Genomic DNA, 25,209 nt, shown 5'->3' with positions numbered 1-25,209 from the left:
TTTTCTCGATGAAAGACCATAACGACTGATGGATTTACTGAACTGTGATCCTTTTTTTTGCAGGACCACCAGCGCCACCACCGCAACAAGCCAGACCGTCGAGTACGCAAAACGTGTACCAGGGCTATGAAACGACTCAGTCGCCTATAGCCTACGGCTCGCCTGGTCAACAAAATACATCTTCGTCGGTCCTAAATAGAATTCAAAAACCTGCGGCGAACACGTCACCAACACCAGCTGTGCAACAAGCGACTGGCAATTGGTCAACCATAGGCCGGCAGGTATGTGTCGAAGTAAGCACTCCATTTTTCAGTTGATGGATATACATGATAAAATGATTTGATAATTTATATTATTCAGCAGCAGCCGGTGTCTTGTGAGGGCTATCAATACAGTCAGTCGAGTCCATCAAGATCTCCAAGTGGACCAACATATACACAATTAAGTAGTGGAGCCAGAACACCAGCTGCCCAGTACCATGCAGTTACAACAGTGCCTAATAATAATACAGGTAATTTTGTGTGATGTAGTTTTTCTGCGATCTCTCTAAAAATTTCGTTCCGTGATTTTAATACTTGATGATTTCTCCAGGAATGTGGAGCTGGCAAGGACAGCAGCAACATCAAGGTCCGCCACAAGATGCTGGCGGTCAGCCGAATGCACAAGTTGCGGGACAGCCGCAAGCTCCACATCCAGCTGCAACTGGTGCACCTGGTCCCCAAACACAAGAACTGTCTGATATGTTACAAATGTTCCAAGATCAAGAGTTAAGCATGTTCAATGCAAGTTTTGAATGAGCTAAACGCACTCGTTTACGCACACGAGATTCAAAGAGTTCAAGTTGTACGTCTGAGTTGTTTCAGTCAAGACGTATGACTTTTTTATTCAAGACGAAAACAAAATGCATCGACTACAGTTTTTTCATTTCAGTGTCAAGAAAAATATTTATACTGATTTTAAAAGTAGAAACCAGTAAGAGGATGGAAAATGAAAAAATTTGCGATAGTCTTGTAATTTGAGGGAACTTATTTTAGCGGAAGCAACGACAACTTCATGATAACATTCATTTATATTAACTAAAGTGGTTACTTTAGACGACTTAATTGACATGAAGTGACAAAAAAGAATATCTCGAGGATTTTTAATTTCAAAGCACTGCTCATCGTGTTTTATAAATGACAAATATTCAAGAATTTCTTGTTATTGCTACTTATTAATGTAAAGTATTTTAAGTAAGGAATTATTATGCACCATGGCACTAACAAACCAAAATAAAGTCATAAATGATCATTGCTTGATGCATGTACCAAGAAAAACAAGTGGGATATATTATAACAAAGGATTTTTTACATTCTTGAATTAATATTCATTTATGAAACAAAATAATATTAGGATAACTAGCTCAATTATATTAATTTAGGTATTTGTAATTATAAACAGTGCAATCGTCATGGTCTCGATAAGGAGATTATTTTCACACGAGAATGTATAAAATTTGTTCTCTCTCTCTCTCTCTCTCTCTCTCTCTCTCTCTCTCTCTCTCTCTCTTTTAATGCACCAAACTGTGAAAATGCACAATACTGAATGCGTTTTTTATTTTAAAATAAATAGCAATAGTTTTAAAAAATTGACCAAATTTTGGTCTATGTAAGGCAAGTTAGTTATCAACAAATAGTGACTCATTAGTTGAGTCATCATTGACTAGTAGTATGAACTGCATTTTTATGATTTTACTGCTACGTTCGTAGCGAGTGTTTACAAATTGAAGCCAAGAAACGATTGAATTTGTTAACGCTATTGTGTTGTGAAAGAAAATTGTATTGGCATTATTATTACACGAATTTATTCATCAATTGAACAAGTATTTTACAAATTTTGTATAGTGTGAAAAATTGTGAGCTTTGCTCAAGTATTATTTTAAAAGTGAGTCTGCATTTTATACATATACTTGAGACAATGGTCTTTGTATTAGTATGTGTATATTATTCAAGAAGAATATAAACTTTCCATCTAACATCAGTTGTACTTCAATTTATTTATATTTACACAAAAAAAAACATTGAAAGCAGTAGAAAGTGAGAATTGTATACTTACAAATATGATACAATCAAGCCATTCAAATTTTACAATTGTTTGTAAAAAAATTTACTTTATTAAATTATATAAAAATTATAACTTTAACTTAACAGCAGATATTGTATTTTTATTTTTTTTAGAAACGTTTGTACTCGTCTTTGCTTTAATACTACTTTCAACTTGATCTTGTAATTGAGCGAAGAATGCTGTCGACGATTTCATAGATCTTCCATCCTTCTTAGTAGATTCTTCATCCACAATGACGTTTCGCGCCTTTAATTTTCCTAACGCCACTGTGTTCTTTAATGATTTCTTTTGCTTAACGTTGCTTACTAATGTCTTGCTTTCATTTACAGCGCGCGCGTGTTGATTGAGCTTCTTTTTCCGCCTAGCACGTTTCATGTCTGTTTTGGTTCTTTCTGATTTGCCAATCAGTTCACCTTTGTGTTTAGCTAATTAAGAAATATCGTATTAGTATTGGGACACCCAATTTATCACAAGAAGGTTATAATAATATGTATTTTAATAGGCTTACATTTGATTTCCTCTGGCGCCAATAACGTTGCATCGCTTGTAGCAACTGGAGCCACTTCTTCCATGTTAATAGCTGGTACATTGCTGACAATTTTGATTTCTGGTTTTGCCTATGAAAATTAAAAATAACATTAACATAGAAGCGCGGAACGTTAGCTTGTTTGGAAAATTTATAAAATATCTTACTGGTTTAGGAGTGTAATGGAAATTGGATAGTGCATCAAGTTTCCTAAATAGAGAGTGCATTTTTTCTCTTATTTCAATGTGCTCTGAAGGTTCTTCTTTGTCTTGCTCGTCTTTATCCTCTGCGGTCAAAGCCTCTCTCTGCTTTATATACTCATTTTCATAAATCTGTGCTAGACTCTCTTTGCTCTTTTCTTGATTCATTATCAATTTCTTTTTATATTCCATAGGAGTTTCAACTGGTTTGAATTTCTTTTCAACATCATCCCAAGCTTTATCTTGGATTCTCTTCCTGATGATGTCTTCTAATTTCATAGTTGTCTGTTCTGTCATAATAGGTGCTGGTCTTGATACACTATCAAATTCTACAAACTCTTCAAGAAGTGAATTTTGTGGTCTGTTCAAGGCACTTGCTTCTCCCTTCAATTGCCATGGTTTTTCAGAAATTGCTTCTTCTTCTAATTTTTTTATTCTTTCTTTCAATCTTTCTTGCCTTACTTCTAAGCTTGATTTAGTTTTAGAGCTGTCTTCATTACTGTCATCTTTATTTTTTGAATTGTCTGCTGAATCAGAATCATCTGAATTTTCCAAAAGATTAAATTTAACTTGCTTTTTCTCCTTCTGAAGCCCTTTTTGAATTCTTTTTCTTTCTTCACCTTCACTTTCTCCATCGTTGAACCTTTCATCGTCGTCATAACCATCATCATCCATTGCATGATAATCATCATCATCATCATCATTCTGTTTGTTATTACTGTGCTCCTCCTCATCGTCACTTACAGGGATGTCAAAAAAGTCTGCATATTTAACAGACTTTCCATTTTTGATTTCATCTTCTCCTAGATCTTCCTCTTCATCGTCATTATCAGATTCAGAGAAATTCTTGAATAAATCAATTGATTCATTATCTTCATCTGAGCTGTCATCATTCTTCTTCTTTTCACTCATTTCTCTTTTATCCTCTTTTTGTAAATATTCATCTAACTCATCCAATTTGAAAAATTTGTCATCAACTTCTGTAGTTCGTCTTCTTTTTTTACTTTTTACAGTCTTTGGCTTGGTTTTATCATCCTTATTTGAAGAATTGTCTGACTTCTCTGATAAAACTTCATCTGCTTGCTCACTTTCAGCTTCAGATGCTTCTGATTCCTTTTGATCAACATCCTGTTCCTGATGAACTTTCAGTGGTAAAACCCAAGATTTTTTACTTGCTAATGTTTTGGAAATTTTTCCTAAACTTAGTCGTCCAAATTCTTCATTGTTTTCAAGTTCAAGCTGCTGCCAAATTTGTTCTACATCAAAGCCTTTAACAATAAGCTCTGGAAGTGCTTCTGATTTTAAATTTTTGGCAGACTTTCTTCTAAAAGCCAAGTCATATAAATCTTTCGTAGCATTTTTAACTTTTTGAGATATCTGTTCCTGAACACTGTAATAAAAGTAATGAATCGTAAAATTATCAACGAAAACAATAAATAAATTACAAAAGAGCTTATTTAAATATCTACAATACCTCAAATAAACTTCAGGCTTCTTTGTGCAATCCTTAATAGTTTGTTGAATTTTATCCAACGTATGAAAATCATTGTTCGTCATAATTGAACACCAAAAATATGTAAATAATCAAAGAATTCAACACTAATAAATTAACATCTCACTTTGCGAATTTACAGCAATATTTTCTATTTTGTACATAAAAAAACACACCGCACATTTAGGTTATACAGCAGCATGCAGCATGTGTTGCTGTTTAAATTTAGGAACGTTCACGTGAAAACATACTTTCGCAGATGGTCTACACAGATCACTATCTTTTATCTAGCCTCAACATACTACTATAACAATTCCGGACTGAAAGATGATTTTGTATCTTATTTTCGATTATCTAGTAAGGCGAACATACCTATTTTCTGTGCAGCGACCTCTGTAGAGAAAACTTGGCCAAACCACAGCTCTCTTGTCAGTAGTTCTATATGTTCTACTCCCGTCCCGTCCCGTTCCATCAGCGAGTACGTAAACAAAGATAATACCTAAAGGTTAAGTACAATTAAATAAGCCCTTGTTTTTATTTATCGATTTCATCAACAGTTATGGGACGTAGTAGAAGCCCGTCTCCGAGACGACGCGACCGATCCCGAGAACGTGATCGAGATCGTCGGAGAAGAAGATCCAGAGAACGTCGACGAAGGTTAGTCAAAATCATCTTCAAAACGTTTCTTATACGCCATTGGTATAACACTTATAAAATAGAAAAATATTTAGATTTCTATTTGCTTTTATAGATCCGTTGATCGAGACAGAGTAAAATCAAGAGACCGCGATAGGGATATTGACAGACACAGAGAACATGATAGAGAGCGCGATAGGCACAGAAGATCTTACAGCAGATCTAGATCTCGAGACAGGGAAAGGCCTATTAGACCCAAAATCAAACACACAGAGAGACCAGCTGTATCAGGTTTGTTTTTAAAACTTTATCTTTACTATTTCAGATTATGCAAATCATGATAAACCGTATGTTAATTCTCTATTTTTCTTGCAGAGGCTGATTTGCAAGGTAAAACTCCTGAAGAGCAACAGATGATGAGGATCATGGGATTCTGTGGTTTTGATACTACAAAAGGAAAGAAAGTTGAAGGAAATGACGCAGGAGCTGTTCATGTAATTTTAAAACGAAAGTATAGGCAGTACATGAACAGAAAAGGTGGATTTAACAGACCCCTTGACTTTGTAGCTTAATATTTTTAATGAAACTTATTTTATTTGTATTACTAAGGAATAATATTCTAGTGTAATGAAAAAAGTTTTTTTTATTAAAGTGATATAAATTATTTGCTTTATTAAATATTACTTCAAACATATGAACTTAAAAGTAAATCGATTTTTTTCATTCAGTGTGTACATGATGTATCTTTCTGTCTACATTGTACTTCATAAATTTTAAAAATAACAATAAAAATTAAACGTTTTGTACATACATAATAACTGTGTTGTCCAACTATTTCAACCATATTTTGTTGTATGCGCCTATATACATCACAAGATAAGGCTGATCCTCATGTATATATGCGACGCCCTTTTATATATATATATATATATATATATATATATAAGTACTGCGCTTGACGTTTTGGCGGTATACATGGACGGTTTTACAGGTTATTTGCAACTGTCATTCAAATTTTACTGACGTTTAAATATCGTGGAATGAATAAATAAATAAATAGAACAAAAATGTGTTAATACTGCGTCTTTTAGCAATTATAAATATAATTACAAAATGCACAGAGTATCAGCTGAATTTCACAAAAATGTACTCTTGCTTACGAAATTCGTTGAGCCTAATGATGAATTCAAAAAACATTTCAAGGAGGTATGCATCCTTGTTGAATTCAGTTTATTTGTTTACTCAATTTTTTATACACTACACGATTTTTAATTTCTAGGGTATGTTCGATAAACCCAATACTACAGGTTTCATTCAAGTATCTTTTTACCTGTTGAGTGTGCACTACAAAGAAAATGTGAAAAATAAAGTTCATTGGCCAGTAATTTGTAAACAAACAGAAAACAAATTTCGTAATGATGTGAGGGAATGTCTGATGGCTATCGCTAATGAGAACTCTGATCTGAATTTTCCACCAATATTTGCTTCTCACTTGTTGCTTGCAAGAGGATCCAAATTTTTATTGATAATGTGGAAATTTTCTCTGGTTGTTCTTCGCACATATTTACAACAAGGTGTGTAAAGAAAATACCAAACACTTGTATCTATGCTAATGTAAAAGTTTTATTATTTCAAACCTTTTTCTAGAATATAATTCTCCTTTAACAACTGCACCAAAGGCTGGCCCATGCGTGGAGTTGACTAAATCATTTTTGGAGAAAGTTGCAGCAGACCATCATGAGACCGTATCTCACATAAGCAAAGAAAGGGAAGATGTAGAAGTTGCAGAAAAGAATTATCAAAAGTATGAAGTCTATTTTTTATAGAAGTTTTTCCATGATTGTATATATTTATTTTGTAATTTATTTTGTAGAAAAAAATGTCAAGAACAAAATGAATTGAAAGCAATAATTTTGAAGTTAAAAGAAGAAGTGAAGCAAGTTATCGTTGATGCTCCTGTTAATGATCTAGCAAAGAAAAAATTATTAAACCCTGAAGATAATGAAATAATGAGCAGTAAGTTGTATTTTTTGAAAACTTTAAATCAATGATTCTTTACTTGATTAATTGCAAACTTATGTATGGTGTAATTTCAGTGTGGTCTGGTTACTTGAATGACAATATAGCAAATGTATTGCAAAATGATTACCAAACTTTGAAAGATATAGACAATCTCATAAATTATATCAGTAATATTGTGCTCAACTTAGCAGGCAATTCATTGACATTGAATTCATCAAACTTTGATAAAATCAATGCAGATCCAATTTATAAATTAATACCACCAGAGAAGCAGGTACTTTTATTCTTGAAATAAATATCAACTAATTTATTTGACACAGATAATATATATTACTCAACCTCTTTAGGTACTTCTCTATGATTTGTATCACAAGGATAGTTTGAGTTTGCAAAATTTATTTTCTGTCTTCCATTTATTACTACAAAAGTATGCCATAAACGTAAAGAAGAGTGAATTTTCAAAATGTAATGTACAGCTTCAAATGAGCAACAAAGATTTAAAAACAGCTGTTAATCATTTTCAAACGCTCCATGAGGAAATTGTCAATTTTACTTCAAATGAACTTAAAAAGGATGACTCAAGTGCATTACAAAATTCTGTTTCAAACATACCTGAGTTTGATAAAGTTCTTTTTATGCCCTCTCCATCAATTCAAATAAACAGCTATGAAGGAGAGCGTAACAATTATCAAACTTATTTACAGTTAACTCCTGTAGAAGGTAAAAAATTAAATGTTTGATAAATTATAGGCATGGCTTATTATAATGTTCTTTTTTCAATTTCTAATTTTTGTTTTAGGTGCACATAAACAACTGTTTTCAAGACATGCATTTAATAATGAAAAAAGTGCATATGCTTTGAAAAAGAAACCCATGCCTGTGCAAAGAATCAATTTTGATGATTCTACACTGCATGAAACAAGTAGTGATAAATTTTCCATGACACAACAAAGGTTTAATACACCATCAAAACTTCAAAGATCTAATTTTAAAAATGTAGACAAATATTCACGAATATTTTCAACACGCAAACCAAATGATAACAGAGGTGAATAAATTGTTATTAAAAAACTTCATTAATTTGCTAAATAAATAAATAATGCATTATATATATATATATATATATATATATATATATATATATATATATATATTTTTTTTTTTTTATATAGTTAATAGAAGTGTAATGATGATGATGTCAAGTACAGGAAACTCTATGCTACCATTGATGTCGAAACAGCATTGCATTTCTTTGATGGATTCTTGCAACTCAAGTCAAGAATTTTCACAAGGACCTCTTTTAATGAACCCAAATATGAATTCTACTATTGAACCGGCGAAACTGGAAGAAAGTGAAAACGTGTCACAAAGAAGTAATAAGAGGCGTTCAATAGGTGATTTAGTGGAGAGGTATAAAAAACTTTTACAAAAACGTGATACCAATTCACAAGAAAGAATAGATCCTACAAGGGAGCCTCTAGGAGAAGAACCAGTTGCTTGACATGAATTCAATATATTGCAATAAAATATAAAGTATTTTATAAATCTAGCTGTACAGTTAAATAAAGTAAAATGTAATTTTAGATTTTTTATAAAAAATAATAAGAAAGAAACAAAATTAGAAAAAATCTTAATTTATTAAAATAAAACTTATATACACATAATTAGATTGTGGCATGCAGAACAAAATATAATTGTGCAGTACTTGAATGAAAAATAACCATTGTTCTACTCATATAAAGTATTGCATGTATTATTTAAAAGTTACATATAGTAGTAAATAGTATTCATTAAATGTACAAAAGTTACACGTGCTTTCAGATTATAAAAAATGTTCTTTAATATTAAACCAAAAAATATACCATTTCCTTGTTCTACTTTAATTACATAAACGTTGGCCAACAAGTTATTTTTTAGTCTTTCGTTGCATATCAGAGTGTGTATATTTCCTTGGTTCTTAGATAAATAAAGCCTTACTTTGCACAATAAAAAATTCTTATAAGAATACTTTTAAATTTGGCTATCAAAATATCGTTTGATCTTTGGATAAATGTATATTGCAGAAATCGTCGGTTACAAATAACTTCTGCTTTTGCTAATGGAAAATTGTAGGTATTGAATCAATATGTATATTATATAAAGCCAACTACTTTAGAAAGGCACAAAGTGGCAATCTTAAAATTAGGTACGAAGCATTGTCTTTTTACCTCTTAGTTTTAACTTATTACAAATTTACTGCTTTTTGTTTCATATCCGAAATTTTACGGCATATGCAAGTGACGTCTATACAAACCTGGCCACTTGCAATTAACAACTCTTGTACATATACAATTAAAAAAGTATTAATCGACAAAATTTCGTAACAGCCGATTAACATTCAAGATCTTTCGAGATTTTCAAGTTCTGAGATGATTGTCAACATTCGTGTTACTAAAATTTATTTTATTTAATTGCTTAATTCATCGAACCAGACTTGAATAAAATTTCGGCTGAAATCATCAATATAATAATTATTAAAATAAACGCAAGATTCGAAAAATTTACTAAAATATAACAAAAAATCTTACCTCATCATGATTTTCTTCTTTGTTGGCAGTGTCATCATCGTCACCTGAGCTATCGCCACCAGAACTATCTGCAGAGTTACGCTGATCCTTGTTATCATCTGTTAGTGGTCTGGTTGTTGATTTTACCTTACTAGCTGCATCATAACATTGTAAGCAAACTCTTACAGCTTTACCATTGCCTTGACCAGGCAAAACCATCTTTTTGTTACTGCAAGGACCGCATACAACTGCTCCACATTGTCGGCAATGGTGCTAGAAGAGTATAGAATTGTATTCACTGATTTAAAACTGGTGAACATCAGCATACGTAAAGTATAGTTACCCTTCTGTTTAGAACTGTAAACTGTGTTTTATTGCAATGCATACAAATTGTTGCTTCATTGTCTGGAACCCAAACAGCTGCATGAACTTCCACAGCCTTCTTGCCACCTAAAAAGTTAATAAATGTATCATAAAGTGTGTAATATAATAAAGTAACAAAATTTTTATAATTCTTGGTCTTGTACATACTTTTTCTGAGCAGATCTTCAATACACTTTGTGATGTGTGCCATCCATTCCTGTTTTTCTGTTGCTGTTGCAGCATATACAGCAAATGACTTGGTCACTGTTTTTATTAACCACCCATTTCTATATTCTGAAAATTTACAAAATAATTGTTAAACCATCAATTGTATGGATTGTTTAGAAGCTGTATTTATCAACTTACGTCCATCATCAGCTAATGACTCAAGCTTGACTTGCTCTAATGGAATTATGTGCTGCTTATTGTACTACAATACAAAAGAATAACATGTGTCATTCAATAATCCTGTTATCAAAATATTAGCTACAGAAGAATGAGCAATATACCTTCTTTTTGTTTATCACTATGTTTCCATAGACCAGTATATCATTGAAAAGGAAAAATTGTCGCGCTTTGGGTTTTTTTCTGCACATTTTTGTCAAAACACCTTCGCCAACCAGGACCCTGCCCGAAACTGCAAGAGGCTATATACACGTGCATGAAACAAAATTCATGAGAAAATTAATCATCAAGAAGCACACCTCCAAAGCCAATAGCTAGAACTCTTTTAATAAACAGTGACCTAGAATTGAGCAAAATTTTTCCTGAACAATTACTCCAAGTTATATTACCTGACCTGAACTGCCGAAGCAGTTCTCCACCATTGCAATCCTCCTGGCATTGGCCTCGCTGTTCACTGCAAGATTAAGAACACAAAGCAAAATTAGCAAGACCAGTCAAAAGCTCCCCAATCTGCTTGAAAAACTCTATCCCCAGCAATTCATCTATTTTAATAGAGAAAGCAAGTAGCTGTCAAAAACCAGTTCACTAGGTGACAGTTGGTGTCACTCAAAGCAGACGATCGGGCTAATGAAGGCCGACCAGAAGCCAAATAGGCGATGGTCAAGTAAAAAAAATCCGAGCAATTGCCCAGCAATAAAAATAACGAGCCAAAGGATTAATAAATAAAAGAAATGTACGAAAAGATTCCGGACTAACCAAGTCGGTCAACCATGATCCTATGTATGAATCAACAGGGCTGGCAACAGCAAGAAGCATCATATGAATCACACTGAGGAGCTGGCGAGAAGCGCGCATAGGTATATAGCGAGCTGATTGGTGACAATGGTGACGTAGTACACGCCGGGTATATCTATAGTGTGCGATGTATATATATGTATATGCGTGGGTTACATATAGGAGAGGATTGGGTTGCGAAAGAAAATAACCCGGAGGACCAGAGCGCGAGCAACTTCAGGTGATTCCTCCGCCCCCCGAGAAGTTCGCTCGAGCCATCTGAAGTGGCGCGCCAATCGATAGTAATCATATGACCCGATCCGCTGATCTCCTCTCGGCTCGTGGGCGTTTTTGTTTCGCACAGTGATTTCGGAGCAACAAAATACATGCAAATTCCTCATCGAAGCCAGTGAGAGCTGTTGTGCAAGAAATCTGTCGACGGGCTATAAGTCGAGGAAATCGTAACCATGAAGGTCTGCGGTCCAAAGTACGCCCTTTGCGGTCTCGTCATCTCCGTCTGGGGCATCATTCAACTTGTAATTTTTACTATTGATTATTGCTTACTATGACTTTCTTCCTATCACATGTAGAAACTGATAAGATCGCTCATTTGGCTCAATCTGCATTTAGTTTGTGGAGATTATTGAGAACCTTTCTGTCAGAGCTAGTATTTCCATTTTGCACAGTAAATATCCTGATCAGTTGCAATGCTTTCTCCACTGGTTGATGTGCGATGTTGATTTGCTTTATGTTAGCCTAATATTCAATGCACATTTTTTGGAGCATTGATTATAAGGAAATAGTTTGCAAGCTGTTTATGCAAAGAACTTGCGCACTTTACCAACTCTATTATTTGTGCGATGAAATTGTTTGCACATAAAGATGGCTTGGATAAAAGATTTGCTAGGATAATATGAATTTCTTACGAGACGTAGCTGTGCAAAAATGATATAAATCTTATTTTTGCAGGTCTTAATGGGCATTTTCTTTTACATTAAAAGCGTTGCCCTGATTGAAGATCTTCCTCTGGAAGATAGCTACTTTGAAAAACCCGAAGACTTCTACATGGCAGCAGACAGCGGATTCACAAGAAATGCATACAACTGTTGGATAGCTGCTTGTATCTACATACTCACATTCTTGTTTTCTGGACATCAGTTCTACCTGAACTCAAGATCGTCCCTCAGTGTCTGATTGACAAAATTATATTACACTGCAACCTGTTGATTTTTTCATGAAAGAGAATGAAGCTCGTTAAATTAATGTTCATATATTTATTCCAGTCGAGTCGATCAGTATTTTTGTGCGTTCTCGTTCAAGGTATAGGCAAAACTTGATTTTAATATAAGTTACACCTTGTACAATAACTGTACCGAATGCCTGTTATTATGTTGATGTAAATATGCATGTAGTTCAAGGTTCAAATAATTTAGGATAATTCATTGTCAGAGGAATTATATTGGAAAAATGTAGAAATTGATCAATATCTTTTTTGACATGAAAATATATTACAATTTTGTTTCAAGATAAACCATATGTACATTATAAAAATATCAAATAAAATTTTGTGACAAGAAACTAATAAAATCTGTGTATTGTATTTAAATTCAATTATTTTAAACGCATTGGCACTCCTATTCCAAGTATGTTTGTAATATACATGTATTTTTTTTGTTTAAATAACAAGCTATGATATATATATTATTTAAAATTTATATTCTCATATGTGCTTAAGTGGGTTTCTGGATATCAACAATAATTCACGTGATCACATGACTCAGTCTGTGATACTTGACATATGTGTATGTAAACTATACTACACTAGTATGGATATGGGAAGTATACATACATGTTAGCAGAAGATAAAATGTAACAGAGTAGGTGGTTTATTATTGTAGTTGCACATTATTAAAAAATATGTACATACATTTGTATTTACACAGTTTACCTTTTGTTTCACAAAATACCAAGTCATTAGTTAATTTTACTGCTTACATGTGCAGTTAAAATATTGTACACAATATTGGTGATCAAAAAATATTATACATAAGGTTAGTTAATAAACTTATATTCATATCTAATTTGCTAAAGTAGATTCAATTTTTAATAGATATGATAAAAAAATTCTTTTACTGTTTTCAGATAATGCAACATTTTCTTTAGAATAATTAAAAACAAAGCCAATTAAAAAATGGATAATATATCAGCAGAGACTAACGATAATCAGCAAGAAATTCAAAGAGTTCCTTTGAAATCCAAATTAGCGTATGGAGTGGGACATGTTTTAAATGATGTTTGCGCATCAATGTGGTTCACTTATTTGCTAGTTTATTTTCATCTGGTGCTTGGATTTAGTCCTGCATATGCAGGTGTAGTCTTATTAATCGGACAGGTGGCAGATGCTGTTGCGACACCTTTTGTTGGTTTGCATTCTGATAAAAATGATGATTTTTGGTTGTGCCGATATGGTAGAAGAAAAACTTGGCATTTAATGGGTAAGCTTTTCTATTTATTTACCACTATTTTTTTCTTATCCTGTCTGTTGAAATTCACGCATATGTTTTGATTGCAGGAACAATTTGCGTGGTGGCTACATTTCCTTTTATATTCTCTCACTGCATTGGTTGCAGTCCAAGAACACATCAATGGGCACAGCTAATATATTATGCAGCCTTTGTAATAATATTTCAATTTGGTTGGGCTTCAGTCCAAATATCTCATTTGTCTCTCATTCCTGATCTGACACCTTCAGATTTAGAACGTACAGCTCTTACAGCTATAAGGTAAAATACTTATTTAATTTTTCTTTATATTTTGATTGTGTAAAAGAAAACACTTACAAGGTTTTAATTGTCTTCGAATTTAGGTACAGTTTTACAGTCTTTTCAAATGTTCTTGTGTATTGCGTAACATGGGCAGTGCTCCACATCACTAGCGAAAGCCCAACTGATAAAATTGGCCCAAATGATGCATACAAATTTCAGGAGATTGTTCTGATTGGAATGTCCATAGGTGTCTTATCGTCAATTATCTTCCACATATTTGTGAGGGAGAATAATTCAAGAGATGCTTTGAGTAAGTCTATTAAATACTTAGTAAAACAAACAGTATGTGTAGCACTGAGTGAAAATTATTTTCAGCCGGAGTCTCACAAGAACAGTCGCAAAGAGAGCTGCAAACGCCATTTTCTATATTTAAAGATCCGGAGTTGTATCAGATAGCATGTATTTACATGCCTACTCGATTGTTTGTAAATTTGACGCAGACCTATATACCATTGTATTTGCATGAAACTTTGCAAATGCCAGCTACCTCTCTGGCCATTATACCTCTTATAATGTACTTAAGTAGCTTTAAAGCTTCATTAGCTATAAATTACATTAATGCGAAATTAGGTAGAAAGGGCTCATATTTAATTGGAGCAGTAATGGGACTCAGTGCTTGCACCTGGATCTTTTTTGGTAAAGGTGAACAATTTGTTAGCCTTTTTATATATCCAGTATCATTACTCTTAGGTAATTTTGCACATTTAATTTTTTTACCTTGTCCTAAACAACTATAAAACAATTGTTAAAATACGTCACGTTGTGTGCATAGGATCTGGAGGTTCAATGATGATTGTGACTAGTCTTGCCATAACAGCAGATTACATTGGTCACAGCACAGAAAATGGAGCATTTGTTTATGGAGTAATGAGTTTCACTGACAAACTTTCTAATGGACTGGCCGTTATGATAATTCAGTACATGTGAGTATCGACGCATATTTTATGATTCTTATGCAGTATTTGACTTTCACGTTGACATTTCATAAGTCTAAGAGTTATTTTTCAGTAGATTAAGTCAAGTTTGGTTCGACTAATTTTCGTATTTTTTATTTGAGGCATGGCCTAAAAAATATAATCAATTGCATTAGTTTAATATTTTGACAGTGATAGTTATACGACATTTTATCGTGGTCGCATATTTTGATTTATATTAATTCCATGCCACTACAAGGTGCGTGTTTAGGGTAACAGACACACATTTATCCGATCGTTTAGCTGCTGCGCTATTTATACTCAACGAATATATTTCCCGCTTTATGTCAAGTGGTATCTCTCGGGTATTATCGATAAAATATCCATCGAGCTTGATATATAGATGTCTGAAGCGAATTCGAACGTTTGATTTCCGAAAATCCTTAAAACAAAAGAGAAAAGTATTAAAATTTTATTACTTTCGTCACGTGACAAAAGATCATAACTTAGATAGGCCATTATTATTCCGACCCGGATTAGGTAGACCAAATCGATTTTAAAAGTACAATCGTGTTCGGAGCTCAATCTATCGCGTCTATTCGTAGAACAGAAAAAAATCGTACCCATACAAACGCAATGTTACCATATATGTATAGATTATCTATCTAGTTAAAACTTTCGCATTAAAACTAATCCAATTATTCGCGTTTCAGGCGATGCACGACAGACTGCACGGATTATTACAAGCAAATTTTGTCTTTCGTGTGCGGCGGAGCTGCGGTCTTCGGCCTTATCATGACGCTCAGCAGGAATACGTGCGGGAACAGCGTCGTCCGAGCCACTGCAGACTACAGCAATTTGGAGTCGGAGGAAACCGAAGAGAATCCGATAAACGCTAGTGCATAATAACGTCCTAAGATCTATTCTTACGAAGTATTAATTCAAGATATTAAACTTTTTATTGTTCTCTTAATGCATTAACCAATTGTATTACCAATTGGATCTGATATTTTAAAGAAACTTTTATGAATAACGCTTTTCAAAATGTAATTTTACAAAGTAACGATCACTTTTATACGCGAAAGTGTGACTCGTTGATGTATAGAGCCCGATTTTAACACCGTTGTGTGAATTTTTTTTAAATTATAGTTTTTACTATAGTTCATTTAAGCGAACAAAATCTCAGCTATAAATTGTATTAGGTGCTGATAACGTACATATGTGATACACCTCATTGATATTATTCTGTTATGCAGCTAAAATTTGTGATAACACATACCGGGACGGTTTGTATTGTAAATATTCAAAAAAATACACGAATCTTTTTTACATTAAAACAATAAGGCACCGTATACTTAAAACCATGCGACTGTAGAAAAAATGCACGTTATATTTAGTCAGAGAGTAGCTCGAAACTCTGCTCCAATTATAGCCAAGTGTACACGTACGCCGCAGCTTTCTCATGCGACTAACTAATTTCCGTCGTCAAACGAACGAAGACAAAAGCGTGTAAGTGCGCTGTAGGCATTCCATGCGGCGGGAATATATAGAGGAAAGAGTGTAGACGACGATGAAAGTCGAGAATTAATGGGCCAAAGTTTGAGCCGCGCTGATAGCGTGTCGTGACACGCGGTGCCGGGCGGCGCACGCGATAGCTCGCGCCCCGCGCCTGGCTCCGATAGGCCGGCCCCATTGATTTTCCACTGGAGTTAGTCTACTCGACAGAAGATCCACGGACGGACAGTGGAAGGGCCATGGCGATGCCGCTGAGCTGCTGCCATCACTACCACGCCATCAGCGCTTGTGGATGGCGCGCTGGTTTCCCATCGCATTTCACTCGCGGCTGCGGTAGTGGTGTAAGCTCGTCGATTCTACCGCGTTATTTCCCTACCCTCGACGAACTTGCGACTAGGCAGCAGCTGCAGCGGCTCAGGCAGCATTACAGGGGAAAGGCGACCGGCTACTCGGAGTTTGCCGGACTACAGTCGACCGGCGTAACTGATAGGCCCAGGCGAATGAAGACGCGGTAAAAGAAAAAAGCTCGTTCAACTTGTGTGCGCTTTTGTTAGTATCGTTTTTTATAATTTTGTAAAAAAATGGAATTTATTTTTTATCGCACTTGTTCGTCGCCCTTCTGCTGTTAAGACGGCCGGCGAGCCGAATATTAATATTTAATGAGCCGGCGTGTGAGTCACCGACCGCAGGTGATTCAGAAATGCACCGAGCTTTTCACTTGGGTATTGATTTTTCGTACGTAATCAGGACTTATTTGCTGCGGTAACACGCTTGCTCTGTAGACGTATTGCACGTAGGTGCATAAAATTATTTATTCGGTCGTTATAAAAAGTAAGGATTATTGTTGTCGGATAAATATTTTTGCAATAATTGGGTTCGGAACATTCTGAGAAATTTAAATCGTAATCACGCGAATATTCAAATCAGACGCATAGTTCGATTCATAGACGTAGTGCAAGTAGATTGTTCCGTGCACGGTAAGACGACGACGACGACCCCCCCCCCCCCCCCATATCGGTATGCATCTACTTGCGCATTTAAAATCGAATAAAAGGTTGCATAATACTGTGTCATTTGAATTTCTTTCATCATAATAATAATTCACGAGAGTAATTATTCACAATATAGCCAATCGTATGAAGATTTTCAGAAAGTCAAACGGCACATACAAAATGGAAATGATAAGAAGAAAGTTTCCGAATCACACGGAGATCGCTTACAGAGAAGCGGTCTCGAAGCTCAAGTACCTGCTGACCGAGTCGTACGGGCCGAAAATAGCTATCGCGTAATGATCCACTCTTACATACGTCTACGTCTAAAAGCAAGGAGAAGAAACGCCTATTGAGTTATCGGACTTTGTTTCTCCATAGCAGACCACTGAGCCTCGGTAAAAGGGCCTTCAAAGAGAACATCCCTCAGCATCAGTCAGAAGACTACAAGAACGGAGTCGACGACGGAGACGCTGAGAGTGTCATAAGCGACGTTTCGAAGAAAGATCCGTCGACTAGGAGCAAGTATTACTCGTCCCGATTGAGCACCTACCCTATCGCTGACAGCAACGTCGAGAAACTGGCTGTACCTCCAGCTGAATTAACGTCCTTTATTCAGCGCCAGGAGGAGTATATCGAGCAGCTGGAACGCGAGTCCAGCTACTGCAGAGACAAGCTATCCGAACTCGTCGAGAACGTCAGAGAGGTGTGTGTAACATTATACGTTATACCGCTCTCTTCAATATAACAATAATTGTTTGCAATAAATTTCGCCTGAGATTTTGCCTGGCGTCTTACCTATATAATTTACACAACAGCAGATACCAATAAACACAGCAACTATTACAGGTAATCGCCGAGAACAAGGCCTTACACCAAGACAAGAACAAGGCAAGCTTCTTCAAAAACGTCCTCGAGGGTCACGACGACACTTGCGCAAAAGCCGCGGACGATGTCAGACGCGAGCCATCATCCCGTCGTCTACTCGAGGGTCCGAGCATCGTGTTCGAGTCTCGGATCAGCGAGCTCGAAGCCCAGCTGACCCAAGCCCGATTGGAATTGCGCAAAGCTCGAGACGAGAACCAGGAACACCTCGAGCGCTTGGCAGAGCGAAGTAAGGACGGCGACGCGGCGCAGCTGCATCTGGAGCTCGAGCGCGCTTTGCGAGAAAAGCGCGAATTCGAGGCGAGGACGGACGAGCTGCAGCGCGAGCTGGCGAGACAGCGAGCGCGCGACGCCGACGTTGAAGTGAAGAGTAAACGTGCCGTGGAGGTCGCGCAGCAGGTCGAGTACGAGAAGGCGCAGGTCGAAGCCGAGGTGAGGAGGCTCAGGGAAGAGCTGGAGAGAAGACAGGAGAAGCTGAGGGAGGCGCTTCAAGAGACCAACAGGAGGATCATCGAGGAGAAACAGCAGGTCGAGAGAAGGTACAGCAAGGAGATGGAACAGCTGTCCGCGGAGAACGCCTCCAACTGGGAGGCTGCGAGCAAGTCGCATCTCGAGGCTGAGAAACAGAAGAGAGAGATCGCCGAGCTGAAGAGGGAACTGCAGCAGAAGCAGAGCTTCATCGACGAGCTGAAGAAGGAGATGCAGAACAAGATCTGTGAGTTGTATTTTTGACGATGGAATACAAACTATGACTTATCGCTGTCTTCCGTTATATACAGCCAAGATGCAGGAAGAACTGAACGAAGCGCTAGCCGAGAAGGACGCCTCGCAGGAGGAGGTGGCCACTGTCAAGCTCGCATCGGAGAGAAACGAGAGACAAGCTCGCCAGGAGCAGAGCAGGCTCCAATCCGAGATCAGCTCGTACAAGATGCGCCTGGAAAGAGCTGACGCCGACCTGGTGCACGCCAGGCGCGAAAACCTTCGGCTTACCGAAGAAATATCTGCCCTGGAAAAAGAGGTGAGTACCTGAAGATTATGCCTATATACATATATATATATACGGTCAACGCAGATCGATCAAACACGAGCTTGCCTACGATATTCCAGATCAACATGAGCAGACTGGTGGAGGAGACACGAGTAGGCTCGCACCCGGTGAAGCCAGACAGACCCAAGGACGACAAGGACAAAGAACTGGCCTCTCTGATCTTCGATCTGGAGAACAAGCAGGGTGAGACAGCCGAGCGATGACAGCAATTGCTTTTTCTCTTCCTCTCTCTCTCTCTCACTTGTGATGTTGATGTGGCTGTGTTAGGTATATTGTCTATATAGAAGACCTGAAAGGAGTTGTCTGCTTGAGCTTTCGAACATGTACAAATATATATATGAGAGATATAACAAATATATATAAAGAGACAACACGTGTGAGACATCGGCGCATGTATATATTGTACACTGACACTATGCCTAGCATGTGCCAGGGCTACTAACTTATTGTTGCAATTAGTCAATTTCGTGAAAATTGGCTAACAGCAGCGATTTGTTGTTGCGTTTCCCAGCTAAAACGGTTGCCAGTCTCGAAGATTCCCTGAACAAACAGGCCTCGCTCGTCTCGCGCCTTACGGCGGAATGCCAATCTCTCACACAGCGCTTGGAAGCTAACGACCAGAAACACAAGTACCATTTCCTTGGCGTTATCTAAGACAGAGACTTATACATGAATTGCGAACTTCTTTCATTTTCACTACACTCTTTCGACGACTTGCGTCGAGTTGTGCTTTTCTACTGTTCAAGCACAGCTCGACCTTGTTTCTCTTTATCAACGTGTATTATACATTCAATTTGTACTTTCAAATGCGAACTTTTGATATTACAATTTTCTCAATTTTGCACTACTTATAATGTATTACTCGCCGGTAGCTTACCAACTCAGACGTTGTTTACCTGCGATTAAATTGAAACATCTGCATATGTTTGTGTGTATATAATCAACTATAATATACAATAGCTATATGTATACAGTAGAATTTCAACTGCACCTTCACCAAATCTCTATGTGTGTGTGTGTGTGTGAGCAAAAAGTGTAGACAAGCGCACGTAGACGTAATAAATTTGGCATTTTCATATGCGTGACCGCAGCTTTGTTGTGTATTAGCAGGGGGGGTCGCCGACCAAGATGATAACGATGCGAACAATGACACGACTGATGCCTTGCCTTCGCACAAGAAGCGTCGTGTTAAAGTTGATCTCAAAGTTAAAGTAATACCGAAAAAGAAGTCGGCTCAATCGGAAACCCCCTCCAAGGTGCCTATCGTAGAACTCTATAGTAATATATAAACATTTAGAAATTATTCATTATTATATTCAATCTATTCATACTATCTCGTAGTATATACTTACTTGCTCTATTTTATATGCTACTTTTTCTCTATTATCTTCATTGATCTCATGGCTATTTTCTCAATACTTTGATACAGTAGACGTAATTTTCTTCTTTCATATATTTTATTCGTTTTGTATCGCGAGCTTGAATAGCGCTTGATTCAAGGAAACGGGTCGTTTTTTTTTCAGGAAAGAAATGGCCAATCTACAAAACAACATAGAGTATCTATCGAATAAAATTAGGGATTCCATCGAACTCAGAGAACAAAACGCAGGTATTTGCAACAAACGAAAACATCCCTCGGTGCATAGTCCTTTTTTTTTACAAAACTTTCTATTCCAGGAGAACTAGCTGAAACGATCCTACCTTCCGAACAGACGCCTGAAGACAGCAACGCGCGTACGCACAAAGACTTCAACCCGCAGATGCGACAATCGTTTGAAAAAATAATCGACGAAGATATCTCCAAGAAAAGCAACGAGGAACTCGACGCGTCTTCGAATTACGCTAACCGATCCGTGGAAGAACAAAATTACTCTGAGCAACATCAGGAAAATTACGAATCCGACTATGCTAATCAATTACAATACAACCAATATAATCAGTATGATCCTGCTCAGTATCCAGAATACTTCAACGATCCGTCGTACGCGGAAAATCAGGAGTATTCACAAGATCAGCAGTATCTACAAAACGAACAGTATACCATAGATAATAAAGAAAATTATAAAGAGGAACCATACAGCGAACAAGATTACCAAAATTATTCCAGTGCACAAGAAGGAAAATAATTTACGTTTGTTTTTTTTACAACTTTATGCATATCTGTTTTTTTCTTTTTGTTGATTTTTTGAGAATAACATTGTTCTGATTTGTCACGTTTATTATATAATAAAGAATATGAAATTGAACAATGCTGTGGCTTTTTCTTGAATCGGTGCTACTGATTTATTCTGAAATTGCACTTGTATGCAAGGTGTTCTAAATCATATTTTGGCGCCTTGATACTATATCAGTACATGCGCAATGAATATAGCCACCAATATAGAGCTATCTTCAGCTATATTCAGGTGTTTAGCGTATACACACAGCAGACACATCAAACTGCACTACCTTCAAAAAGAGTTTATGGAATATAAACTTTAAATAAGTACTATTCATCATTTGTTTTTAGTATAATTAAGCCACTTGTGATTAAGAAATAAAGGAATATTACGTAAACGATCAAATATAAGTATGAACTTGACGAAATAGTCGATAAATTTCTAACCTGTAAATCAACAGATACAAGAAATGATATATTATAAAGTATTCTAATTAATTTTGTAGAATCTTACGGATACCGTAGCTTTATTCCGTAAGTAATTTTGTTTAATGTAACTGCTTATCGATATATGCAATAGATAAAAATGTCCCGCCCCATAAACAACCTTGCACTTACATGTTCTGAAGTACGTTTCAAAACTTTTGTCAAAGAAAGAAATGAGCCTACAGTTGAGACTAAAAAGCAAAATAAATTTAAACTTGCCTTTGATGGGACAGGAGCAAAACTTGCATATGACGAAATAATCTCACAACAGAGCCAAAGAAAATCATTACCCAAAAAATCAAAGTCAAAAAATGACAATAAAGTGACAAACAGTTCTAGTAAAAGTTCAAAAACAATTGTTAAAAACGTGGAAACAAATGTGAACAAATTATTCAAGGCTATTGAATCAGCTGACATTGACTTTATCAAATTAAATTTTAATTCTAAAAATGTAAATGTGACGGATCAATTTGGGTGGACTCCACTAATGTCTGCAGCTTATTCTGGGCATTTTGACATTGTTAACTTTCTCCTTATGCTTGGTGCTGACCTAAAAGCAAAAGACAAATCCGGATTGACAGCTATGGATTTAGCAGCAAAGAAGAATCACCTGCAGATTATAAGTTCTTTAAAAGAACATAGTCTTAATGACAAAATTAATATTGAAAGAGATAAGAACTCCGCCAATAATAGTGTTTATGACACAGGAAGTAAAAATGAAGAAGGATTTTACTGTGAAACTTGCAAGATATTTTTCAAAGAATCTTCGAGGAATAAACATGAAACATCTACATTACACGTTTTTAATACCAAACCAAAAATATCTAATACTTTCTATGGAATACCAAAACAAAACAAAGGATACCAAATGCTTTTGAATACAGGCTGGGATGAAGAAGGTGGCTTGGGTCCAGATGGCGAAGGTCAAAAGTATCCGGTAAAGACCATTTTAAAGAGGGATCGCAGAGGATTAGGCCAGGCAGAAAAGGAATCTGCTAGAATAACACATTTTAAGCCCGATGATGTAGATGCCATTAGATTTGTAAATAGAAATAAAAGGAAGGCTCTTAAAAGGAGAGATTGGAAAAAACAACTAAGCAGAGATGCTGCAAAAACTAGAGCTTTGAGACAAGCACTGTCTTAATAAGAACTTTTAATGTAATGTGCAATAAATGTCCCCATTTATCATGTTCAAATATTGCTTTTAAATGTTCACTCAACAAAATAAATTGTATTTTTCAGGACAACAATGGATGAACACAAAGAAATGCTTAATTATCTTTCGAAAATTGAAGAGAAAGGTGTAGAGATTCTGACAGATAGACAAGAAGTTGTTGCTCTTGATAAAAGAAGAAATGACGACAGAGTAGGAATGAGAGCATTACAAAAACAAAAAGGAGACAAGACATGGATAACCGTAGGCCCACTACTTTTGAAAATGAATTCAAAAGCAGCCGAGGACTTACTAAAAGAAGGTTATTATGAAAACAATCTTTATCTTGTATTACTTAAACATAATACAGATTTTAAAAAATTGTATAAAAATATTTTTCAGATCAAAAACAATGTGATATTGAGATTAATAAAATAAGAAGTGACTTAAAAGTAAAAGTGAATGAATTACGAGATATGGAGCATAATCCGCCAGTTCCAGGGCTCATGCTGAAACCTATGTCCCAACAAGAAATGGCAGCGATGAATCAAGTACTAGGAAAAAGCCTGTAATTATATATTTATATGTACATATTCATTTTAAAGTTAAGTAAACTTTCATACAAAGATAAAAGTGTTTCAAGTATTTTTTACCTTTCAAGTTTATTATTGCACTCCAATATTTAATTGACTTGTCTGAATAATTCGATTTGCCTGATCGATGTACCAATCAGGCAAAAATGAGAATTCTGATGTGCTAGGCAACACTTGCATTTCAATAGTTTCACCTAATTTGTATTCAAATTTGTAAACACATTCTTTGTACTCCCTGGTAACAACAGTTCTAACATGATTCAGAAAATCGTTGCAAAAGTTCATACACTCTGATGCATTCCAAAAAGCCTAAAAATAATAAAATTAATACTATATTATGCTAAATCATCTATTAGGTACAGCTATAAAATTAATATACCCTAGCAATTTTTGGCATCTCAGTTACTTTGACATTGTCCAATTCAAACACTTTGCCTTGATCTGTTCTTGTACCATATATAACTTCATCAATTCCAACAAGAAAACTCTGGCACCACCATTTCAAAAGTTTTCTGCGGTAGTTTTGCTCTTGATAACTATTTTTAATAACCCTATTAGTCTTTAACTCCACAAACTTCAAATATTTCCAGTTAACTGGCTCTCTCACAACATCTCTGGAACAAACCCCATCCATTTCTGCTCCATAGAGCAATGTTTTATGTCCTAACTTTGTGGAGAACAGACAACAAAACTCCTCAGCCTCGTTTACAGGCTCATCTGTTTTTGGAGAGCTACCTGGCGAGTCTACAACATCAATGTAACATCAATAAGCCGCAAAGCATGATTTGGTCTTTAATTCATTCAGTCTGCCTTTACCTGAGAGTACATATTGCTCAAATTTGAAACCCCACGACATGAACTGAAGATCTTTCTTTGTGAGATTTGCATTCTTGCACTTTTGTTCCTCAGTGTCAAATGCAAACAGGTAAATGGTCCCATGAAATTTCATTGCACATATGATCCAGCCATCTCTGTTTTCAAAGGGTGTGCAGACAATTTTAGTCAGCAACCCTCTGAAGCATACAAATTCAGGCCTCAACCTTGACAAAAAAAATATATACATAAATGAAAAGAACAGAGGCAAAAATCAGTACAGATTACAGATTTGAAATACAACCATCTGTTCAACTCTGGACTAGCTCTGATTGTTCTGTAATTGTTGACAATCCATCTCAGTATGTGATCTAACTTCTCATCTAGATTAGCCGGTTTTCTAATAACTTGGTCTAGTCCCTCATTCAGATCAAAATCGACCTCTTGTTTACTGTGCGGATTACGAGTGTAATATTTGAGCTGCGACAAGTCTTGCGAATATTCGCGCTCCTGGCCGTTTAAGCTGAAGTAACCTACAACTTCCGGTCGATTGAAGGAGGGAAAGTTCTGGTTCCTGTGATACTGATGAATTACAAAGCTCATTATTTTCGAGTCTAGCGGACATAGGATGTTCAATTATCACATGTTTCGAGTGCACAAATGTCATATCGGCTAAACCGCGATAAGTTGAAGCGAGAGGTAAGGTTAGATTAGCGAAACCTTTTTTTCGGCTGCCTGCGCGCGCAGCCGTGCGAGAGAGAAA

The 25,209-nt window shown here is 36.0% G+C and overlaps 9 protein-coding genes and 2 long non-coding RNA genes across 49 annotated transcripts in view; 6 read left to right on the top strand and 5 right to left on the bottom strand.

Annotated features, from left to right (window-relative positions):
* LOC100121400 (aryl hydrocarbon receptor nuclear translocator homolog) overlaps positions 1 to 2,016 on the top strand; it is an 11,056-nt gene extending 9,040 nt beyond the window's left edge. For 7 of the 19 annotated variants that reach the window (XM_032598633.1, XM_032598636.1, XM_031926683.2 and 4 more), the window contains 3 exons: positions 64 to 281; positions 361 to 511; positions 592 to 2,016. In XM_032598633.1, the coding sequence (XP_032454524.1) occupies positions 64 to 281; positions 361 to 511; positions 592 to 797 (575 nt within the window). In that variant the 3' untranslated portion in view covers positions 798 to 2,016. Of the gene's footprint in view, positions 1 to 63; positions 294 to 360; positions 512 to 591 lie in introns of all 19 variants that reach the window. The other 12 variants (XM_031926681.2, XM_031926680.2, XM_031926679.2 and 9 more) reach the window with 5 other exon arrangements.
* On the top strand, positions 1,699 to 8,673 carry LOC100121437 (U4/U6.U5 small nuclear ribonucleoprotein 27 kDa protein). Of its 2 annotated transcripts, XM_001605000.5 has the most exons (12): positions 1,836 to 1,923; positions 4,709 to 4,799; positions 4,879 to 4,978; positions 5,053 to 5,248; positions 5,333 to 6,163; positions 6,237 to 6,531; positions 6,605 to 6,761; positions 6,831 to 6,973; positions 7,054 to 7,253; positions 7,327 to 7,699; positions 7,779 to 8,027; positions 8,152 to 8,673. In XM_001605000.5, exons 5-12 carry the CDS (start codon positions 6,071 to 6,073, stop codon positions 8,478 to 8,480), a joined length of 1,839 nt encoding a protein of 612 aa, XP_001605050.1. In that variant the 5' UTR covers positions 1,836 to 1,923; positions 4,709 to 4,799; positions 4,879 to 4,978; positions 5,053 to 5,248; positions 5,333 to 6,070; the 3' UTR covers positions 8,481 to 8,673. The 2 variants fall into 2 exon arrangements, with proteins under 2 accessions (XP_001604952.1, XP_001605050.1); XM_001604902.6 differs by lacking the exons at positions 6,237 to 6,531; positions 6,605 to 6,761; positions 6,831 to 6,973; ... (2 more) ...; positions 7,779 to 8,027; positions 8,152 to 8,673 and having other exon boundaries at positions 1,699 to 1,923; positions 5,073 to 5,248; positions 5,333 to 5,767.
* Positions 1,827 to 4,682, bottom strand: LOC100121419 (U3 small nucleolar ribonucleoprotein protein MPP10). Its single transcript, XM_001604982.6, has 4 exons — positions 4,304 to 4,682; positions 2,797 to 4,219; positions 2,612 to 2,720; positions 1,827 to 2,528 (listed from the first exon to the last, which is right to left on the bottom strand). Exons 1-4 carry the CDS (start codon positions 4,384 to 4,386, stop codon positions 2,170 to 2,172), a joined length of 1,974 nt encoding a protein of 657 aa, XP_001605032.1. The 5' UTR covers positions 4,387 to 4,682; the 3' UTR covers positions 1,827 to 2,169.
* Positions 8,598 to 11,310, bottom strand: LOC100121455 (pleckstrin homology domain-containing family F member 2). 2 transcript variants are annotated; one of them, XM_001605018.6, is made up of 8 exons: positions 11,050 to 11,310; positions 10,683 to 10,747; positions 10,398 to 10,535; positions 10,255 to 10,318; positions 10,057 to 10,182; positions 9,869 to 9,975; positions 9,547 to 9,798; positions 8,598 to 9,468 (listed from the first exon to the last, which is right to left on the bottom strand). In XM_001605018.6, exons 1-8 carry the CDS (start codon positions 11,063 to 11,065, stop codon positions 9,439 to 9,441), a joined length of 798 nt encoding a protein of 265 aa, XP_001605068.2. In that variant the 5' UTR covers positions 11,066 to 11,310; the 3' UTR covers positions 8,598 to 9,438. The 2 variants fall into 2 exon arrangements, with proteins under 2 accessions (XP_001605068.2, XP_032454531.1); XM_032598640.1 differs by lacking the exon at positions 11,050 to 11,310 and adding an exon at positions 10,872 to 11,041.
* LOC100117381 (ribonuclease kappa) lies at positions 11,120 to 12,667 on the top strand. The gene is made up of 2 exons (XM_001604862.5): positions 11,120 to 11,603; positions 12,037 to 12,667. The coding sequence occupies exons 1-2, from the start codon at positions 11,535 to 11,537 to the stop codon at positions 12,259 to 12,261; spliced, it is 294 nt and encodes a 97-aa protein (XP_001604912.1). The 5' UTR covers positions 11,120 to 11,534; the 3' UTR covers positions 12,262 to 12,667.
* On the bottom strand, positions 12,308 to 19,063 carry LOC116416809. 3 transcript variants are annotated; one of them, XR_004344783.1, is made up of 3 exons: positions 18,943 to 19,063; positions 13,908 to 15,248; positions 12,308 to 13,843 (listed from the first exon to the last, which is right to left on the bottom strand). It is a non-coding gene; the product is annotated as an uncharacterized LOC116416809 (long non-coding RNA). The 3 variants fall into 3 exon arrangements; XR_004344784.1 differs by lacking the exon at positions 18,943 to 19,063 and adding an exon at positions 15,313 to 15,521; XR_004227140.2 differs by lacking the exon at positions 18,943 to 19,063 and having other exon boundaries at positions 13,908 to 15,521.
* Positions 12,889 to 16,149, top strand: LOC100121473 (major facilitator superfamily domain-containing protein 12). Its single transcript, XM_031926684.2, has 7 exons — positions 12,889 to 13,118; positions 13,210 to 13,562; positions 13,640 to 13,850; positions 13,934 to 14,142; positions 14,208 to 14,582; positions 14,665 to 14,815; positions 15,520 to 16,149. Exons 2-7 carry the CDS (start codon positions 13,259 to 13,261, stop codon positions 15,710 to 15,712), a joined length of 1,443 nt encoding a protein of 480 aa, XP_031782544.1. The 5' UTR covers positions 12,889 to 13,118; positions 13,210 to 13,258; the 3' UTR covers positions 15,713 to 16,149.
* LOC100121494 (calponin homology domain-containing protein DDB_G0272472) lies at positions 16,273 to 21,872 on the top strand. Of its 10 annotated transcripts, XR_004344779.1 has the most exons (10): positions 16,273 to 16,832; positions 17,472 to 17,606; positions 17,692 to 18,016; positions 18,160 to 18,910; positions 18,975 to 19,213; positions 19,303 to 19,426; positions 19,755 to 19,872; positions 20,351 to 20,499; positions 20,767 to 20,852; positions 20,921 to 21,872. XR_004344779.1 is itself a non-coding variant. In XM_031926668.2 (9 exons), the coding sequence occupies exons 1-9, from the start codon at positions 16,561 to 16,563 to the stop codon at positions 21,367 to 21,369; spliced, it is 2,496 nt and encodes an 831-aa protein (XP_031782528.1). In that variant the 5' UTR covers positions 16,273 to 16,560; the 3' UTR covers positions 21,370 to 21,872. The 10 variants fall into 10 exon arrangements, 6 of the variants coding, with proteins under 6 accessions (XP_031782528.1, XP_008213448.1, XP_031782527.1 ...); XR_004227138.2 differs by lacking the exon at positions 19,755 to 19,872 and having other exon boundaries at positions 20,354 to 20,521; XR_004227137.2 differs by lacking the exon at positions 19,755 to 19,872 and having other exon boundaries at positions 20,351 to 20,521.
* LOC116416810 lies at positions 19,398 to 20,921 on the bottom strand. The gene is made up of 3 exons (XR_004227141.2): positions 20,596 to 20,921; positions 19,687 to 20,516; positions 19,398 to 19,532 (listed from the first exon to the last, which is right to left on the bottom strand). It is a non-coding gene; the product is annotated as an uncharacterized LOC116416810 (long non-coding RNA).
* LOC100121533 (p53 and DNA damage-regulated protein 1) lies at positions 21,641 to 23,673 on the top strand. 8 transcript variants are annotated; one of them, XM_031926686.2, is made up of 4 exons: positions 21,646 to 21,812; positions 21,908 to 21,935; positions 23,130 to 23,362; positions 23,443 to 23,673. In XM_031926686.2, exons 3-4 carry the CDS (start codon positions 23,137 to 23,139, stop codon positions 23,610 to 23,612), a joined length of 396 nt encoding a protein of 131 aa, XP_031782546.1. In that variant the 5' UTR covers positions 21,646 to 21,812; positions 21,908 to 21,935; positions 23,130 to 23,136; the 3' UTR covers positions 23,613 to 23,673. The 8 variants fall into 8 exon arrangements, 5 of the variants coding, with proteins under 5 accessions (XP_031782545.1, XP_031782546.1, XP_032454530.1 ...); XM_032598639.1 differs by adding an exon at positions 22,059 to 23,045 and having other exon boundaries at positions 21,646 to 21,935; XR_004344781.1 differs by adding an exon at positions 22,031 to 23,045 and having other exon boundaries at positions 21,652 to 21,935; positions 23,443 to 23,668.
* Positions 23,367 to 25,209, bottom strand: LOC100121550 (decapping and exoribonuclease protein). Its single transcript, XM_001605111.6, has 5 exons — positions 24,751 to 25,209; positions 24,450 to 24,673; positions 24,013 to 24,377; positions 23,694 to 23,942; positions 23,367 to 23,606 (listed from the first exon to the last, which is right to left on the bottom strand). Exons 1-4 carry the CDS (start codon positions 25,047 to 25,049, stop codon positions 23,706 to 23,708), a joined length of 1,125 nt encoding a protein of 374 aa, XP_001605161.1. The 5' UTR covers positions 25,050 to 25,209; the 3' UTR covers positions 23,367 to 23,606; positions 23,694 to 23,705.

Source organism: Nasonia vitripennis, chromosome 3 (assembly GCF_009193385.2).
Source record: "Nasonia vitripennis strain AsymCx chromosome 3, Nvit_psr_1.1, whole genome shotgun sequence".
In the NCBI taxonomy this organism is placed as follows: domain Eukaryota; kingdom Metazoa; phylum Arthropoda; class Insecta; order Hymenoptera; family Pteromalidae; genus Nasonia; species Nasonia vitripennis.
This window is presented reverse-complemented; position numbering and strand designations above follow the sequence as displayed.

What these genes read in the sequence shown, in the direction of transcription:
- LOC100121550 (XM_001605111.6), bottom strand. Translation starts at nt 25,049, where the DNA reads ATGAGCTTTGTAATTCATCAGTATCACAGGAACCAGAACTTTCCCTCC. An exon ending in AGTCCAGAGTTGAACAGATG is followed by an intron (nt 24,674 to 24,750) that starts GTTGTATTTCAA and finishes TTTTTTGTCAAG; the next exon opens with GTTGAGGCCTGAATTTGTAT. An exon ending in AGATGCCAAAAATTGCTAGG is followed by an intron (nt 23,943 to 24,012) that starts GTATATTAATTT and finishes TATTATTTTTAG; the next exon opens with GCTTTTTGGAATGCATCAGA.
- LOC100121437 (XM_001605000.5), top strand. Translation starts at nt 6,071, where the DNA reads ATGCACAGAGTATCAGCTGAATTTCACAAAAATGTACTCTTGCTTACG. An exon ending in AGATAATGAAATAATGAGCA is followed by an intron (nt 6,974 to 7,053) that starts GTAAGTTGTATT and finishes GTGTAATTTCAG; the next exon opens with TGTGGTCTGGTTACTTGAAT. An exon ending in ACAGTTAACTCCTGTAGAAG is followed by an intron (nt 7,700 to 7,778) that starts GTAAAAAATTAA and finishes TTTTTGTTTTAG; the next exon opens with GTGCACATAAACAACTGTTT.
- LOC100121419 (XM_001604982.6), bottom strand. Translation starts at nt 4,386, where the DNA reads ATGACGAACAATGATTTTCATACGTTGGATAAAATTCAACAAACTATT. An exon ending in AAGCCTGAAGTTTATTTGAG is followed by an intron (nt 4,220 to 4,303) that starts GTATTGTAGATA and finishes CTTTTATTACAG; the next exon opens with TGTTCAGGAACAGATATCTC. An exon ending in GGCGCCAGAGGAAATCAAAT is followed by an intron (nt 2,529 to 2,611) that starts GTAAGCCTATTA and finishes TTTCTTAATTAG; the next exon opens with CTAAACACAAAGGTGAACTG.
- LOC100117381 (XM_001604862.5), top strand. Translation starts at nt 11,535, where the DNA reads ATGAAGGTCTGCGGTCCAAAGTACGCCCTTTGCGGTCTCGTCATCTCC. An exon ending in TCTGGGGCATCATTCAACTT is followed by an intron (nt 11,604 to 12,036) that starts GTAATTTTTACT and finishes TTATTTTTGCAG; the next exon opens with GTCTTAATGGGCATTTTCTT.
- LOC100121494 (XM_031926667.2), top strand. Translation starts at nt 16,561, where the DNA reads ATGGCGATGCCGCTGAGCTGCTGCCATCACTACCACGCCATCAGCGCT. An exon ending in CCCAGGCGAATGAAGACGCG is followed by an intron (nt 16,833 to 17,471) that starts GTAAAAGAAAAA and finishes GAAGATTTTCAG; the next exon opens with AAAGTCAAACGGCACATACA. An exon ending in TCGTCGAGAACGTCAGAGAG is followed by an intron (nt 18,017 to 18,159) that starts GTGTGTGTAACA and finishes CAACTATTACAG; the next exon opens with GTAATCGCCGAGAACAAGGC.
- LOC100121455 (XM_001605018.6), bottom strand. An exon ending in TAGTGATAAACAAAAAGAAG is followed by an intron (nt 10,319 to 10,397) that starts GTATATTGCTCA and finishes TTTGTATTGTAG; the next exon opens with TACAATAAGCAGCACATAAT. An exon ending in AAGAAGAAAATCATGATGAG is followed by an intron (nt 9,469 to 9,546) that starts GTAAGATTTTTT and finishes TGATGATTTCAG; the next exon opens with CCGAAATTTTATTCAAGTCT.
- LOC100121473 (XM_031926684.2), top strand. Translation starts at nt 13,259, where the DNA reads ATGGATAATATATCAGCAGAGACTAACGATAATCAGCAAGAAATTCAA. An exon ending in ACAGCTCTTACAGCTATAAG is followed by an intron (nt 13,851 to 13,933) that starts GTAAAATACTTA and finishes CTTCGAATTTAG; the next exon opens with GTACAGTTTTACAGTCTTTT. An exon ending in TAATTCAAGAGATGCTTTGA is followed by an intron (nt 14,143 to 14,207) that starts GTAAGTCTATTA and finishes AATTATTTTCAG; the next exon opens with CCGGAGTCTCACAAGAACAG.
- LOC100121533 (XM_032598637.1), top strand. Translation starts at nt 21,988, where the DNA reads ATGTCCCGCCCCATAAACAACCTTGCACTTACATGTTCTGAAGTACGT.